Source organism: Polyodon spathula, chromosome 11 (assembly GCF_017654505.1).
Source record: "Polyodon spathula isolate WHYD16114869_AA chromosome 11, ASM1765450v1, whole genome shotgun sequence".
NCBI lineage: Eukaryota > Metazoa > Chordata > Actinopteri > Acipenseriformes > Polyodontidae > Polyodon > Polyodon spathula.
In genome coordinates, this window is record NC_054544.1 from 9,507,176 (window position 1) to 9,525,889 (window position 18,714).

Here is an 18,714-nt window from a genome sequence, read left to right on the forward strand (position 1 = left end):
ATGGCGCTGATGACAGTATGAATTCACTGTGAAATACTGTTAAGGAAAAAAAAATGCCTATTTTTTCATGATAAATTGCTCAAAGTAACTTATTTTTTGCCAATGCCCGCCTACAGTACACATTCCAAACACATTTTTTTTAACTTCCCAAAATATTTTAAGACGGAAAACTGTATATAGACGGAACTCCCAACCACTGTATCTCCCATGTAAACCATTTTAAATTTAAGTAGACAGAAATACATGTACTTACATATATTCGTAGTGAATGTACTTTAAAAAGTCAAACAAGCAGCGTCACCAAACCAGTGAGAACACAGTATTACATTTGAAGCAATTACTAAACACAATGAAAGTCATTCAGTTACTTACCTTTGCCTATGTATCCTCCTGTCTCTGTTCCATACACAAGATAAAGTGTCAGGGCTTGCAGTTATATAGTCATGACACTCCAGAAAATCGCACAAATCACACATTCAAACAATTTTAAGCTATTTGTCAGCATTCGGCCAGCTGTCTTAATTTCTACTAAAACAAGCTCTTAAAATTTTGCATATAATTATTTTGCCATCTTGACCGCCGCACTACTACTAACTTAGTTTAAAAATGCCCATTAAAATAAAGGTCTGGGACTTTTGAACAGATCCGCACCAACTGCCTCGCAAACTGTCAATCAAATGTGACTTGCACATGATTGGTTGTGTGAGAGGAAGATCCCACCCAAATATTGCATCACAATTACTACATTGATTTGATTGGCTAAAGCCATTTAAAAAAAATAGCCTATTTGACCTAAACTTAAACACCTGCCTTCAGTACACACAAATAACGTTTATTATTATTATTATTATTATTATTATTATTATTATTTATTATTATTATTATTATTATTTTATAAATGTACGTAAATTTGGCATTCACATAGACATAGATATAGGTGGGCCTCTGTGCAAACTGGGTGGGCCTGGGTCACTGCACAATACTGCTCACAACAATGAATTACAATCAATTAGAGAGGTTTACTGCGACTACTTCTACTACTACTACTACTACTAATAATAATAATAATAATAATAATAATAATAATAATAATGTTTTGGTGGTTACATTCATTTTTTTTGTTGTTTTTTTCAGTCAAACCACATAAATAGATACAGAAGAGCCACTTAAAAACTTCAGGGCTATTCACAGAAATCCAATGATATATTTCTAATTCAAACTGGTGGTCTTCCTTCAGGTCATGGAAGTTTAGTATATTAATCTACAGGGGTGACATGTCTGCTGTTGCCATTGCCTTATTTTGATAACCTCCCGGCTTTATTGTAATATGGATATAAAGTAGTGTATTTATATTTTACTGAATGGTGATACAAGATCATTAACACTAATCAGCATACAGTATGCCTGTATATAATTCTGTTCCAAATAGCATTGATTCTGTATCACTTTGCCTGCTTCTAACTGCGCTCCAGCTACTGGCAGAAGGGAACCCTATTAAACTATTAAATTAAACCGTAATCTATGCTACAGTTCACAAACCTTCCACAGTGTCAATAATAACATTTTACATAGTTCTGTTTCAGTGCCGATTTTAACATTAAACATTTAGGTCATAATGCTATGGATGAATTGACATATCTTTCAAATGTAATTTTCCCTAGGCTTATTATTGCATCTCTATCTTTTATCAAATAACAAGAAGTGGTGTGGGAAAGCAGATCAGTGTTGCACAAGCTTCACAGCATAATTCTATGCCTACAATATGACCTTCAGTGCACAGCAGAATGCTAATATGCTTCCCTCCGATCAACCGGAATTAGCCTTTTCACAGTGATTAAAGCAAATAAATTAAACAAAAATCGTACCGCACTCACATATTTAACAGATAAGAAATGAAATATTAAGAATAGTCATTATTTTAATTATCATACACTATTGTGGAGGTATTATGTTTCCATCATGTCTATTTTGGAAATAACAATCTATTGAACGGTTGTAAATTGCTACTTTTTGAAAATATTGCCGTCCGTTTGAAATAATGTTAGTGAATACAAGTGTGATTTTGTGTCGAAGCAATGTGCCTGGTGTTAGTAACCCAGCAGGTGGCAGATTGTTAATTATGCTTGGTATGGGTTCTGTACCGTAGAACTCTGTAATATTTCTAATTAAAAGAACAGATTTGTATATTTATATATTTATTTTACATCATTTTCAGGGTTATGAAATGGAAGTCTTCTGAAGACCAGACAAAGCTAAGCAGGGTATAGAGTATGTTTCTAAAACTGACACACACACACACACATATATATAAAATATATATTTCATTTAAAACTAAACTATCAGTGTATATTTTGCCAATAGGATTAGTAATGTATATAACTAATTTTCCTTTAACATTTAGTATTGTAGCGTGCATGGGGGTAGGCAGCAGCAGGGCTGGTAGATGACGTAATCACAAACAGAGACAAAAGCCTGATATACGCTCCTTGTAAAGGAGCCCGCTCTGTTGTACAGAGATTTCGGCGCTATACTTCATTGTGAGAGACCCCGGGTTCGCGCCTGTGTGTGGATTGTCTCGCCCTGTGTGGATGCGCCTGCCTTTGCGGGAACCTATTTCACTACAATATTAAACCCAGGAATCTTAATATCAATGCCGAATAACTAGGTTAGATGCGTGTTTTTGATCGTACACCCCAAAATGGCTCTCTCTGTTAATAACTGCAAGATTGCTGTGACATTCCACGGTGTTCGAACCGCAGTTTTGTATTTTAACCTCAGGAAATAGAATTCAAATAATAATGAAATCTACAAAGAAAACCATAATTCTTTTGATCTGAGAAGGAGAAGGGGGCTTATTAGTTTTTGCACATGAAGCGAAGTGTAGGCTATATCACGATTATTTATGAGGAAAAACACAATTCTACTTAACATCACATTATAGAAGAACGTATTGCTTTTTTTTTGGGGGGGGGGGACATAGAACACTATTTTGGTATTTGTTTTAAATTGTTTTGTGTTTTTCTGACTCTGCTTCATTGTGTGTGTGTGTGTGTGTATGTGTGTGTGTGTGAAGCTACTCTACTATTACTCAGTACAAAGTTAATCTGTGTTCCAAAACTGGATCTGTAACTCTTTTTCTTAATTTCTGAAGGGCGTGATCACAACTACTGTACGCCCCAACTTTAACCTATCTCCAACCTGTAACTAGGGCACTGTGAACGCCCACCGATTTTCAATTGAAAGTGTTTTTCTACACTTACGCTTCTTTGGGTTACAGACTTTTGAGATACATTATTTCAGTTTATATTAGAGAGTCGATTGTTGCTATCCCAGCTTGTGTACATTCACTAAAGGTTGAGCTGTATGAGAATGCGTGTAATATGTGAAACACTTTTTAGTTTGTAAATAGTTACTGATTCAAGAGGTCAACGAAAACATACTCGTCAGCTCTTGGTTTAATATTAAAGGTTTGTAAAACGTGTTTCCATACTACTTTACGTACGTTTGATATAAACATTTTATCTGTACATAACAAGCAGCATGTATACTTTTTCACGTTTGCAGATTCAAAAGTATCCGTTTTTACCTGTTTAGCTTGAAAAACTGTGTTAAAAAGATGTTTTTCTATCTAGCTTAATTAGTTTGAAATGTCATTATGTTTATACACCTTGTTATTGAAATTACGGTGCAATGATACAGTTGCTCGCACTGATTATAATACGAGGATACCCTTACATAGACTATAGTAACCAATGTAAATATACTTAGAAGAACAAGTAGTCATTCAACAACGATGAAACAATTGAAAACGGCACCGTCACTGCAACCGGCCTATCGTTAAGAAGAGGGTTTCTTTTTTTCAGGTAGCTGTTATAACTTCCTGACAAATGACCAGGAAACTTTGTGTTAACAGCCAAAAACAGCGAGGAAAAAACTTCAGCTGAACTTCAGCTTTCTTTCTTTGCCTGTGGTAGTCAACTCATGTTTCAATGTAGCCGCAACTACACATCTGCAGTATTGCAGTCAATTTCAATGCAATAGGTATCACAATGGAGAGCTAACATTTTATTGCTGTGTATTTTCTTATTAAATGAAGCACTTGTGAGGTTTTCTTACAGTATTTTCAATTTCCTGGGACTTTGTTGGTAATTTGTTATTTATTTGCAGTATTTATTTATTCTCTTACAGGCAGATTTCAGCAAAAGATTAAACAAAATTTGCTGTACAGTGTTGCCCATCATAGTCTAATTTGCAATAGGTCTCTTCTAGCTGAACATTAATAGGGCATATACAGTTTTGTGCAATTTCATTGCATACGCTGACTTTCAGTGTATACCTCTGTTTAATTTAATCCTAAGAAAAAGCTAATGATAGAATTCCATAAATTGTATGTAGGCCTAGATTTGCTTAGATTTATAAAGAAACACATAATAAATATGTATTGTCATGATGCAAGGTTAAAAGCAATATCTCAATTAGACTAATGTAAATAGATTTATGATAAATCCATTTTTCTGCAGCGTGAAATTGACAGATAATGTATTTTCTTTAGGCACAATTTCTGAAGGCCTTGTTTACGACTGCACCACAACTTCAACGTATCTCCAAGCTATAACTAGGGCACTGTGAACGCCCACCAGATTTCAGGTGTTTTTCTTTACCTCGCACACTTACTTGTTTGGGTTACACAATTTTGTTTAGAGATACATTCAGTTTATATTAGAAGGTCGTCTTTGTTGCTGCCCCAGCTCTTGTACATTCACTAAAGGTTGAGCTGTATGTTTAAAATCATGTGCTACAGTGGGCTATGTGAAAACATTTTAAATTTGTAAATAGTTACTGATTCATTTAACTAGAAGTCAACAAAAACACTTGTCAGCTCTTAATTTAATATTCATGATTTGTAAAAAGTATTTAAATATATTCATCATGTTTGATACATAGTTTTTTTTAATCTGTATAAAACAAGCAGCAGGTGGAAAAAAAAATGTTTTTCACTTCACAATGAACTTCACAACAAAGTGCACAGATTACAAACATAGCATTTCACTGTGGGAAATAAAAAAGGAGACTCATGTAGCAAATATTATTTTTCTATTTGATCTGTAAACTTTCTACTCTGCATGCAGGCAAAGTAATCTTTTTGGAATAGCCAGCTATTTTTTCTTATTTTCTCCCCAATTTGAAATGTACCAATTATTTTATTTTAACCTGGCTCAGTGCTGCCACTCCCGCGCTGACTCGAGAGGGATGAAGACGGACACGCGCGTCCTCCGAAATGTGTGCCATCAGCCGTCTACTTCTTTTCACTCTGCAGGCCCACCATGCAGCCACCTCGGAGTTATAGTGTTGGAGGACCACGTAGCTCTGTGTGGCTTACAGGCAGGCCCGCAGGCGCCCAGCCAGTATACAGGGGTCGCTGGTGTGGGGTGACCCGAGGACACCCTGTCCGACCTAGGCCCTCCCCACCCAAGCGGCGCTCGACCAATTATGTGCCGTCACCTGGGAATTCCCATTCACGGTCGGCAGTGAAATAGCAGGGACCCAAACCTGTGACCTCCAGGCTTTAGGGTGCATCCTGCACTTCACGTGGGGTGCCTTTACCAGCTGTGCCACTTGGGAACCCCCGGCAAAGTAATCTTTAAACACACAGCTAGTAGTATTTTAAAAATCATGCACGGCTAAATAATATTGTATACGTATAAGTATAAGCCTGAAAAAAATAAAATAAAAACTGTCTTTCAACTTTTATTTATGTCTTTGTCTCTGAAATTGATATTTTTCGATTCATAGCTTTTTTTTAATATGGATTTGGTTATGTTGAAATTCATAGACGTAGACATAATTACGCATTATTATGGGATGTTCTTATGCTCAGTTGTTCTGTTATGATTGGCTATTGTATATGTATAATGTTAGTAACTTACTAGTGTTAAGGGTATATAAGGAACTAATCTGCTTTTGTATGTTGGAATACTGCTCAATGATTATCTAGCACCCTGTGTGTTGAGAGTGTTTTCAGTTTGCAAACTTAAGAAATAAAGGCCGGTGTGTTTGGAACTCGCAGTCTCTCTTCCTTTTATTAGAATTTCCACAACACTGCCTTCATTCAACAAAATTAGAATTTCCACAACACTGCCTTCATTCAACAAAATACTTTCTGCCTTGATGACTGATTGCATTATCTTTGTATGATTTTGGTACAACGAATTCAATGCTCCACAAAGAAATTTCTTTCTACAAGGTATTGTTTTGACATTTAATATAGTATGCTAGACTCTTGGCTGGGATCCCATTGGGAAAGCTAGCTTCTCTAAACTTTGGAGATGGAAATGGAGATTGACACTGATACTATATCATGCTCTTCTTAAACAACCCAGGTTAAGCTGTCTTAAAATGTGTATTCAGCTCTTGACAGCTTTACAAGATAGATATCAAACTGATGCTACTTTTCATTTATTTCTGACCATAGTAGCTTTTACAATGATTTAATCTATAATGGGAAACACGCTGCTTGTCATTTTACACACATTTTAACATAATGCACAGCGTTGGATGCAGTTCACATGATCCAATGATTCCAGAGATATTTGTTGACAAATTGAGCCAAATATCATTAGAAAGTTTCCATTATATTAGTGCTTCTGTGGTTTAAGTTTTCAAGGATTAAGTTTCAGCTAGGTGTAATTATATCAGAAATGTATTAAGCAAACTAATCCTTAAACATTAACAAGAACATAGACTTTTTCAGTAAAAAGAAAGAATATTGTTACTAGGGCCCCATACTAGATGCATTTCTACTAATATGGAATGAAATGGGTTGCAGAGAGTATCTTTATTGAGAAAAATATTGGTGTTTTAATGTGTTGAAATGTATTTGAATAATATACTATAATATACAATTCAGGTATAATGGTATTACTGTTCCATTATTACTGAGGAACACGACACAGCAATATCATTATCATTGTTATACTAGGACTTTATTCAAGTTATTTTCCATTGCATTCCACTAAAGGGGGTTAACTTTTTGAAAGCACTGAATCATCCCATCACTAAGCAGTAGTTTTCAAATAGGAGTCATTAATTAATGTCCATAGAAAAAAATCCCTAGAAATTCATGCAAGTATCTGGTTGTAATATAATACAATATAATCTGATATAACAACCCTAAGCTATGAAATATGTTTGTATTTTAGGTGTATACAAGATATGGGAAATGTTACACTTTCAATGCAAACAAATCATTATCATCAAAGAAAGCAAAGCAAGGTGGTATGGGGAATGGCCTTGAGATAATGCTGGACATTCAACAAGAAGAATACCTGCCCATCTGGAGAGAAACAAGTATGTTTGATATTTAATGTTAATGTGTAAGACATTTGAAGTGTGTGTGTCTGTCTGTCTATCTATCTATCTATCTATATATCTATCTATCTATATATCTATATATATATATATTATATATATATATATATATATATATATATATATATATATACACACACACACACACACACAGTAGAGAGAAGGCACAAATGTCATTGTCCATCCATCAACAGTCCAAAGCACCTTTGACCATTTGTTCCACAGTCCAATTTCTGTGTTCATGTGTATATTTTAGCCTTTTCATCTTGTTCCCCTTTCTTAACAGCGGTGTTCTTACTGCAACACATCCTTTAAGTCCTGATTTCAAGAGTGTCCTTCGTACTGTTGATCTGATGGACAACGACACCTGTGCCTTCTGCCAGTTCTGTTGTCCATTCAATGCTTGTCTTTTTTCTATTCCTTAAGGATATTATCTTCAAGAATTGTTCATCCTTGTTAGACAGATTTTTGGATCTTCCAGTCCTGGGTTTGTCAATTACAGATGATGTTTCTCTATACTTGTTGATTATGCTTCGGATACCACACCTTGAAAATCAAGTGAAAATCTATTTCACTCGATGTTTTTCCTTCTTTATGCAAGTCAAGGTTGTTATAATAGTAGAAAACACTAGTGGAGGCTTTGAGTAAACTGTTAATGCTCTCATATATATATATATATATATATATATATATATATATATATATATATATATATATATATATATATATATATATATTTTTTTTTTTTTTTTAAAGGCATAATACCACAGTAGTGACATCAGAAAGTGATAATTCCTCTAGAGGAAAATATACTTGAACTTTGACCCATTTGACTCAAGACCATCACTTTCAATTCAGACACAAAATGTTTCATGTAAATCTGGTACATTTGTATCTCAGATAAACTGGAGAAGAACGAGAAATTAAAACAAAGTAAATGCAATCATCCAAATAAAGCTGAAGCACTAACAGATAACGACATAGAAAGTCTGTACAGTTAAAAAAAACCCAAATGTACTGCTGAACCTCGTCTTCTTTAATATTAACAACACAAGGGTATCCATGTATTATAAAAAAATAATAGAGTGAGTTACAGGAAAACAATTCTATCTCGGGTTTCTGTGACAGTTTATAAATTACTCGACCTTCGGTCTCGTAATTTATGACGTCACAGAAACCCTAGATGGAATTATTTTCCTGTAACTCACTTAAGTCCCTATTATTCTCTCTCTCTCTCTCTCTCTCTCTCTCTACTGTATATATACTGTATATGTGTGTATGTAATGCAAACACAAAATGAATAGTGAAAGTGCACAAAGTACAACATAAATGCAAGTTTATTTTTTATATTCTAGTGTGGATTGCATATTATAAAACTATCCTTACATTTTAGGCATGGTTTCTGTTTTTTATCTTCTAGATGAAACATCATTAGAAGCAGGGATCCGAGTTCAGATTCACAGTCAAGATGAACCTCCTTACATCCATCAACTCGGGTTTGGGGTTTCACCAGGATTTCAGACATTTGTTTCATGTCAGGAACAAAGGGTATGTCACTTGCTGAATTTTACCACTGGGGACATCAAGGCAGTAAGTGGTTAGATGCCATTTTGACTAATAGCTGTTCTGTGCCAAAAGGGTAAAATGCACTGTACTCATTCAAGTACTGTAGGCTGCACTCATTTAAATAGGGATTCCATTTCTATGCTATTGCCAGCTGAGAAACAGAAAAAAAGTATCTAGTGTGAGAAACGGGGGAAGAAATTGCTTTGTTGTTCCCAAGCAAGTACATGTTTACTGAGTGAGTGCCATGGTCTCAAATACAGAGTGAAGAGCCTCGGTTTAAGATCAGATTTTATTTGATTTTTCTATACTGCCATTATGTGCTGAGAAAACATTCTTCCAATGATACAACAGTGGAAAAGCCACAGTTGTGTAAAGTGATTAACCCCGCCCCCTCCTCCTCCCCCTTCTTACTCTGTTAAGCTGACATACCTGCCTGAGCCCTGGGGAAAGTGCCGCCCCACTGCAGAGCCTACCATTCCCGGGTTTAACTACAGCATCAGCGCCTGCCGCCTCAAGTGTGAGAAAGAGGAAGTGTACAGAAAATGCAGCTGCAGGATGGTTCATGTGCCAGGTATCTAATCTCTGCCATGTAGAAGTATGGCAGTGTACAGATATTTTAAGGGGGTAGACACCTAACGACACCATTCTGTACCACACTAAATGCATTGAATTAAACATTTGAAAAAAAAACAACATTTGCTGTCTATGCTGCTGTCTATGACTTGAGTGAAACCCCGTTACCAACAACATAATTAGTCAGTTTAATGAGTCAGACATTTAAAGTGGTAAATGACTTACAGCTTAGACCTTGAGGTTCATGAAAAACAATTGTTCAGGACTATCATCTATTATTTGCATTGACAACTTGAACAGTCCTACAAAGGAATTGGTTTTGTGTCAAGAATTGATAGTTTCCAATAAGTAAATCATCATGTTTTCTGTTTTTCTGTTTTTCTGTTTTTGAAGGTGATGAAAAAATCTGCTCGCCCCATGATTACACAGAATGTGTTGACAATGCACTAAGTAAGATGTCTGAGTTTCTTTTTCGTAAGAACAGGACTAAGTTATAAAAAGCGGTCCTTCTACTAATAAACCCACTTTAACACCGACCTCTACCCATATTATTTCGATTTTTTTTAGTGTACTTAATATTTACCCTGGGTGGGAGACTTCAGACAGGTTACTATATAATTAAAGGAAGTCTTCTGTTTAGTATGTTCTGTGTTCACAATACAATACACAGCACTATATGCAGGTAAGCAGACAATAATTAAATTTAATATGATACATGTGATGCTCCTACTGGGCTACATTTTGTGGTGTGTAATACAAATAATTATCAATAAAGGACTATTTTATTAAAAGGCACAACTTAAATAATCAACAGTAGATGACTTTTATTCATCGTACTAAAGGTAGCTATGTAGTGCTTTTGGTCATTTATTTTGATTGATCATACACCTATTATGATATGATATATCAGGAAGAAAGTATCACAATTAATTGACAAGCTTCTTAAAAATTCTAAGCATTATTTCATTACAGCTAATTATAAGTCTTATCAGGCTTGAGCAGGATAACTGCCTCAAACACTTCAAAAAGATGAATGCCAACTTTAAGGTAATGAGCTCTACCTTGCATCCCTGTAGAGTTAAGCAGTATAATTAAACTGACTTGTGAGGTGAGCTCATACACGTTTTTTTTTTTTAATTTAGCCATTATTTTCTCCTTGCCAAGTTCCATTATTGATGCTGTTCTGTAAAAAATAACCCTTTATTGCCACATTGTTTTGACTTTAAATGATACAGAACATACACTAGCTCCATTTGTAATTTCAAATTAATGCTTGGAACAAATGAAATGTTTCATATATTTTGAAAAAAAAAAAAAAAATTCTCAGATTCGTAAAAAAAAATCACAGCAGTGCCTATAGAAGGTATGGGGTCTTCATTCTCTAGACTACAAAGCCTTGAAATTGAATTTCCTTGTTCAAATAATATATAGACACCATTTACTGGATAACTGAAAACAATTTAGATTATTTTTAACCTGACTGACTCTTGGTTATTTTTTAAGCTACTGTATTCAAACATCCTCATTTTCGAAAAAGTATTTCCCTTAAATGCACAATGTGTTTGACTTGGATTACAGAAAACTCAAATTATGTTGACTGTTGACTTGATTATGATTTACAGTCTAATCAATATATTTTCCACATACAAATTAAATCTTTGACCAATAGAGGCCTGTGTATTGTTATCAGCTGTGGGTGAAGCATGTTCATAATTACCTCAGACATAATTAAAGAGATTCCCTGTTGGAAAAGTAGATTAATTTGAATAGGCTGCAGTTGTTAAACCTTGATATCTGTTTTACAATGCAAGATTGCAGCTCTTTATACCAGTACCCTTACACTAAGTCTTCTGTGTTATCATGCAGCTGAAATTATAAAGAACACTGAAGAGGCCAGCACTTGCACTTGTGAAACTCCATGTGACTTGACCCGTTACGGGAAGGAGATTTCAATGGTAAAAATTCCCAGCAAAGGATCTGCTCGCTACTTGTCAAAAAAATACAACCACTCTGAGGAGTACATCAGGTAACTACTCCTCCAAACGTTACACCAAACAACATCCAAATATTTATCTGTGTTTCAATACTGATAGTTCTTAAATTACATGAATAAAAATGGAGGGAATTAATGAAAAAAATACGTCAAACTGTACTTTCAGATGGCTATACATAAAAGGCAGATTGAATACAGTTCAGAACACACAAAAGTATGGTGACTGTGCTGTATAATAAATCATCTACTAGGTGAATTTTAATGATTTATTTATCAAAGTCTTGCATTGTTTTTTTCGCTACAGAGACAATTTTCTGGTTTTGGATATTTTCTTTGAAGCCCTTAATTATGAAAAAATTGAACAAAAGAAAGCATATGATGTGGCAGGCTTGTTGGGTGGGTATTTTCATTTCATTACATCTTTGTTTTTGTATATATATATATATATATATATATATATATATATATATATATATATATATATATATATATATTAATTTTATCTTATCAATCAGGTGACATTGGAGGTCAAATGGGATTGTTTATTGGGGCAAGCATTCTTACAATTTTGGAAATACTGGATTACATCTTTGAGGTAAGTCCACCAACTCCTTATCTCGAATGATTTTGAGCATGGTACCTCCCCTTTATTAGCAGTGAGAAAATACATGCAAACTAAAGACATTGGGCTCAATTTTGATTGCCCCAATATGCGGTACTAGTTGGGACTTTGCCATGGAAAGTGATGTACAATGTTTTGCCACCTTTTTTACACCAGTTTTTACACCTGCCATGATAAATAATTTAAAAAAAAATCTTCTTTATAAATCAAATTAATTTGAAGATTATTTTGATTTAATTTGGTTCACAAAACTGTAAATAACACTAAACTTCTGTAGTTTATACAGATGTTAAAATTAATTATACTACTACTACTACTAATACTACTAATAATATAATAATAATAATAATAATAATAATAATAATAATAATAATAAGCTTGCAATAGTTTTGTAAGCTTTATTTCACCTTTTATGTTTTTTTTTTTTAATTTTAGCTTTATGGAATGCATTATGCAACCATAAAGGTTTTTGCAACCATAAAATCTTTTATTTGAATGGATCACTTTCATTTGTATCCATACATGAGTTGCAAGTGTATTTTCTATATAATTACTTGGGCTTCCTTAAAACATAATATTACAGTACTAGAACTGCACACAGAACTCATGCTCACGTAGGTGTTTATAAGTATCTCTTTCTGAATTCCAGGTGGCTAGAGATAAGTTTCACAAGCTTGTAAAACCTCGGAAAGATCGCACCAAGGAGCAGTCTGACAGAGTAGTAACATTGGGGTTGGATAATGTGAAAAACCCAGTAAGTTTTAATTATGCGTATGTCATTCCATGTACATATGTACATAGAATTTGATACTAAGTAAGCAATAACACAGTATAGGGTGTGCTCTCAGTTCCTATACGTTGTCTTTAGAAACACATATTTGCTGGAAAAACATATTACTGCTGAGTACATTTATTTATCTCTTTTTGATATTCAAGGTCATTTTTTATATACTGCAGTTTGAATGTGTTATTTTCCTGTAGAGGAAAACAGAAAAAATAACTACAAATATAACTGCTTATTGCTTACTTTCTGTATATTTTTTATACACTGGTTAGTAAAGTTGACATTTGAAATCACTGTTTCTCTGGTACAGTAAGGCGCTCTGCCCCTTTATTTTTGATTCCCGCATCTCTTCTCAACACCAGTTTAACTTCTCCAGGTGGTCAGGGAGGCAGTCATGCAGAATGTTACTCATAGCAGTCATCCTGAACAAAACTGTGCTCTGCATTATAGTACACATTGACGTCTGTAGTTACTGTAATGCATTTAATTTTTATACAATATTCTTTAATATCACATCATATATATAGTGCTGACTCAGCTAGGAGATGTGTTTTTGTTACTGTGATAGCAATTGTTTTCAAAAACAAGTTTTTATAGTTTTTAAATATTCTATTATTGGCTTTCTATATCTGTTTAAACATAGAAAATGTCATGGCGGTAAAAATAATGATACAGTATAAAGTATATCTTCTGTAAATGCATCTGAACCTCTTTGTTTTGTCTCAGGATTCTTGTGAAACACAGAGAAACCACCCAGGAGGAGAGTACTCTGGCACTATACTCCCTAACCACCATCACCAACACTCTCACCGTGGGGTTTTTGAGGATTTTGCCTGTTGAAACAACAGGAATTATGGCATCAACAAGCACTGTTTTCATGCTGGAATTGGGCCTTATTACAAGCCTTTGGACTTAAGATATCACATACCTTTTTGCTGTCATTAGTGAAAGCTACAGCCAAAGTCTAGCACCAAGCTTGTGCTGCAAACAGACCTCTTTTACAAAGGCACAGATTGGATTACACCAAGTGATCCTACTGAAGAAATCTACCTTTTTTGAAAAATAATATATTAGTTATTTACCATTTCGATACCATAAATATTGTTATGGTCAGCATTAAGTATCAAGGAATAGTCTGTACTTTAAATGACCCTTGATCTATATTTATTGCAGACAGTAGTTATTGTAATTCCTTCTTTGCATATTTATGGAATTTTTTGTACTTTTATTATTTAGTAATTTAAGTACCTTAAGTGATTTTGTAGAGGTTCATGTAAAGTATATACTGCCCATGTGCATTGTTCAGATGGAGAGGAAAAGTAAAATACTCGCTTCGAGAGTCATAATGCTGACACTCAAAAAGAAAGCTGTGGACTACACAAAACAATGGAGATAAGATGTTCTGCATTCTAAATTAATCAAAGTACTGAAATACTTTCTTTTTATTTTGTTTCTGTTGAAAAATGTTTCAGATCTGATTGATCTGCCCATGAAAAAAAGAAACAAAATCCATGCAGATAATTGAGTTCTACGAATTGCAGTTAGTTTGAATGGAAGAGGTAATTTACAAGAAGGATCGAAAGGTAGCAGCATGGGGATTATTGGGGTTTTTTGCACTGTAGCAGGATGGTGTCAGAAATAAGAGTCTGGAAAAGCTGCAGTTTAAGCATGTATGTGCACGTTTAATTGACAAACAGAAAACCAAGGAACAAACAAACGTGGCATGAGGGCCAAAATAAAGATTCAAACAAAACAAGCAAACACAGGCTCACCATTCGCCTTCACTACTCACTACACACACCTAACTCCCTTCTCCTGCGCAAAGCACTTCTTGTATACAGGTGGCCATTCTCCAATTAGCACTCTATTACCTAATTGGAGAATGGCCAACCCGTGATTGTTGGCAGGGACAGAATTAACCCCATTCCTGCCAACCTTACATTCCCGTACACACTATTTACACAAGCAGGGCTTTTGCCTTGCCACACAGTCAATTATCAAATTGTTGTCCAAATATGTCTGAGTGTGCCTGAGACATGAGTTTTGAACAATTTCTAACATTGTAGGTATTACAAATTATCCTTGGGAAGAAAATAGGTAATTACAGTAATGGACGACTTTTGGGTCAATCTGTATAAAGATGAGCTGGTTAAATGTATTTGATTTAGGCCCTTTCAAAGTCCTATTTTGTTAAGAGAAAATGTATAAATAGAATTATATGAATGAATTAATGGGTGAAAGGGTAGTGAATTGAATTAATACATTTTACTTGAACCCATCCTTCATGTGAGCATTAGTGGTAGCATTCAACAGATACATACGAAAAACAGAAGCCTATTGGTAATTTTAGAAGTTTCACTCTTTCAGTAAATTAAATTGTCAGTCTGAACAATTTCTCTGTGCATATCAATTCAGATTTACTACCAGTGACACTTGTTTATACAGATCTTTGTTGGAAGCAGGTCACACAAAGTAGATAATAATCAAGGGTGAATGGAATAGTCATTTTTCCAGCCTCAATTTTCCAGATGTGAGTGTTATTTTTATCAATTTGGCATGAATTATGTATTTTTATCATCCTTATTTGTTTACTATATGGCTGATTAAATGAGAAAACAGTATAGATCTGTAGATCATTATAAACAAACATAGCATGTTTATCGTCATATACACTGCATTTTAACATTTAGAAAACATATACGTGAAAGTCTATAATGGCACAATATATTGTCTATGCATATTTAAGTAATTTCATCAGAATATAATCACATCTTTCTTTCAGAACATAAAACACTAAGGTAGACATAATAAACTAGCTGAACAATATTGTGCTTTCTGTTGGGTATTCACCACCTTCCTTTTGGAAAGACCTTTGGTCTGTCCTCTCCGATTCAGCAGTTTGTGGTATACATTTATAGTGCACCATAATTTATTAAAATACTTTATAACACAAAAATCACTGCCTAGGTACAAAAATGGGTTTACACATCCAAACTAGTCATTAATACTGATTTAACCTGTTCTTGATTATTGTACAGATTATTTGATAAAACACAGTTATTGAACCTTGATCATATTTCTAGGACAGTAGTTCAATGGTGTAAAATGTGTATGTGTTTTCCTTCTGCTCTTGGTTGAAAGTTTGTATTTATTTATGAATTTGTGAATTCTATGGTTGTTCACTCATTTTTGTGCTGCTTTGTTTATAGGTTGTGATCCCTACAGTTCAAGTTGCACAAATTGTATTATCCACCAACTATTCGTGCATTTTTGTCAATCTTTTTATGTACTTGTATATTGTCATTTACTGATATTTTAGAAAGTACAGTAAGACTGAAATGGTTGTAGCTAACCAAATAATGTCATTCATTATACTTGCTGTGCACTTGTATTCACTGACTAGGTCTCAAATGCCAGTTTTGAAAGAACCACATACTACAGAATATTATTTACATTTTAAACTGAAAGATCTTCGAAAGAAGGGGGCTCACTTGGGCAATTAAGAGGCAAGCTGGTTTGGTTTGCACACCTTCAACCTAGTACAGTCCAGATATATTCCTTTAAAATAAAAAAGTGTTCTTTTTAAAACTACACATGTGAGACCATTATAGTAGCAAATGGAAGTGCATGACAGGTAAGATCTATGGAGTTCTTTACTTCACTAGAAACAATAAGCAAGAAACTGTAACAGAGCAGATATTTGTGGGGGCACACAGGATGTTACTGTGAAGACTGAAATTAAGACTACTTAAACTAAATACGTCTTTTAAACAGAGAAAACTAAATCAAAACATCTAATGAAAGAAAAACCATGGAATGGTAATTGCAGGAAATGATAAGTTAATTATGTACAGGAGTCTACTGTTATTTATTAAACACGTTTTATAAATGTAATGGCAATTAAAAAAATAAACACATAAATAAACACAAAAATTTGTATAACTGAACATTTATATGTCCAATATGTGATGTTTAAACAGTTACACATATAAACAAACAAAAAAAAATATGCAAACTGTTTCTTGTAAAAAATAATGACAAACCTGTAGAATGGATTTAAACAAAAAAAAAAAAAGACAACAGTTCATTGACGGTCTCCAAGTGGTGGTCAAAACTATAAATAAAGTACACACACAACACACTGTTGTTTGAATGACAGTAATCATCCAGCGTGAACAATGATAGTTATCATTGACTATAAAAGATACTGTAAACCAGCTGTGGTGTGTCTACTGTACATTACCTGACTGATCTAATCTATAGAACAGAACATCCCTGACAGCTGCAGATGAGTCAGTGTAAAGTGTCATTGTTTATTATGGCACCTATTCTCTGTAGAGCACACACGTCACTGTTGGCGCAGAGGTCGCATTTAATACAACTAGGATTTTTTTTTTATTTTAGAAATGACTAGAAACACCCCCTGACAGCTGCAGATGAGTCATATATATATATATATATATATATATCAACTATATATATATATATATATACCCCCGTATATATATATATATATATATATATATATATATATATATATATATATATATATATATATATATATATATATATATATATATATATATTATATAATATATATATATGATTGATTTAACAATTGGTTATATCATAATCATTACAATAATACTAATATCAAAAGAATATTTAAGGCCACCAGAACTGCTTTCTGAAATGAAGGGAAAACTATGAAGTTGTCCAGCAGGTTAAGTATGAATAGAAACAAATGTAGGACATCAAATAATAGATGAGGAAAGATTGCAGAAACCCATGGGTATTAGTTAGACAAAGCGCTACTCTTCAAAGTTCCGTCTTCATTTAGTATTGTTTGGAAAAATCTTGGTTGCTACTACATTTGACATCAAAGACAGTGCTTAAATTTCAGAGCAATGCTTATCCATTTACCTGATAGAGTTTCTTTGTGAAAATTTAACAGTAGTACAAAGGTCACAAAGTGATTCTGGGGATCTGGCCTCAAATTTGTAAAACGACTTTCTTGCAAATCCCTTATTATTTAAATGTAGATCATTTAGTTTTCCAGGCTTCATTTCTTTAAAAACTACACAGTTGAAACTTAAACAGTGGAAGTACATGAAAGGAAAAATGGATGGAATGATTTGGTTACATGCAACCACTGTCAGTTGTAAGATCAAAGATCACAAGCGCATCAGGATTCTTACATGTAATTCATTATCTCTCATGTGTTTCCAACAATATCTTCTGTAGTGCATTAGCAGAAAATACCTGGCCATTGGGGAAATCACTTACAGATACCTCATCTTTTGATGGGATATCCCAATGGCAAATTCCAGGCCATCAATAACAAAGAAAACATAGCAGTTCTCCTTGCTTCCAGGGACAACACTAGAGATTGTCATATTTCTTTTTTAATCCGCTTAACACATTATCAGTGCTGTGCTAATTAAACCATAAAAAAATAAGTTAAATGGTCCAGTGAAACAATAGTCCTTAAACGTTCTATTATGGAGCATCATTGATACTAGGAAATTGAATTCATTTGAACCAGTAAGAAGACAATGCTTTTTTATAACAGTTTTATATAGGTATTAGGATAGTTGAAGTATCACAGGATCAGATATGATTAGAAAGTATAAATTTTGAATGTATGATACCCAACATATTAATGAATGAGACTAAATTCAAAGTAACTAACAAGTGTTCTTAGCAGAGTAATCAGGCCAATGAATTACCGGGTTGCATAAGTTTGAGGCATTAGACTTTTTATTACCACATCTGAACATGGAAACAAGACTACATTTATACAAGGTG

The 18,714-nt window shown here is 33.9% G+C and overlaps 1 protein-coding gene across 1 annotated transcript in view; it reads left to right on the forward strand.

Moving 5' to 3' along the window:
* Positions 1-16,826, forward strand: part of LOC121322657 (acid-sensing ion channel 4-A-like) — a 79,555-nt gene extending 62,729 nt beyond the window's left edge. Inside the window, exons 2-10 of the mRNA XM_041262849.1 lie at positions 7,200-7,347; positions 8,789-8,916; positions 9,355-9,505; positions 9,901-9,957; positions 11,374-11,533; positions 11,805-11,896; positions 12,016-12,095; positions 12,772-12,876; positions 13,633-16,826. Coding sequence (XP_041118783.1) covers positions 7,200-7,347; positions 8,789-8,916; positions 9,355-9,505; positions 9,901-9,957; positions 11,374-11,533; positions 11,805-11,896; positions 12,016-12,095; positions 12,772-12,876; positions 13,633-13,746 — 1,035 coding nt within the window. The 3' untranslated portion in view covers positions 13,747-16,826. The remainder of the gene's footprint in view (positions 1-7,199; positions 7,348-8,788; positions 8,917-9,354; positions 9,506-9,900; positions 9,958-11,373; positions 11,534-11,804; positions 11,897-12,015; positions 12,096-12,771; positions 12,877-13,632) is intronic.
* Positions 16,827-18,714: the final 1,888 nt, after the last annotated feature.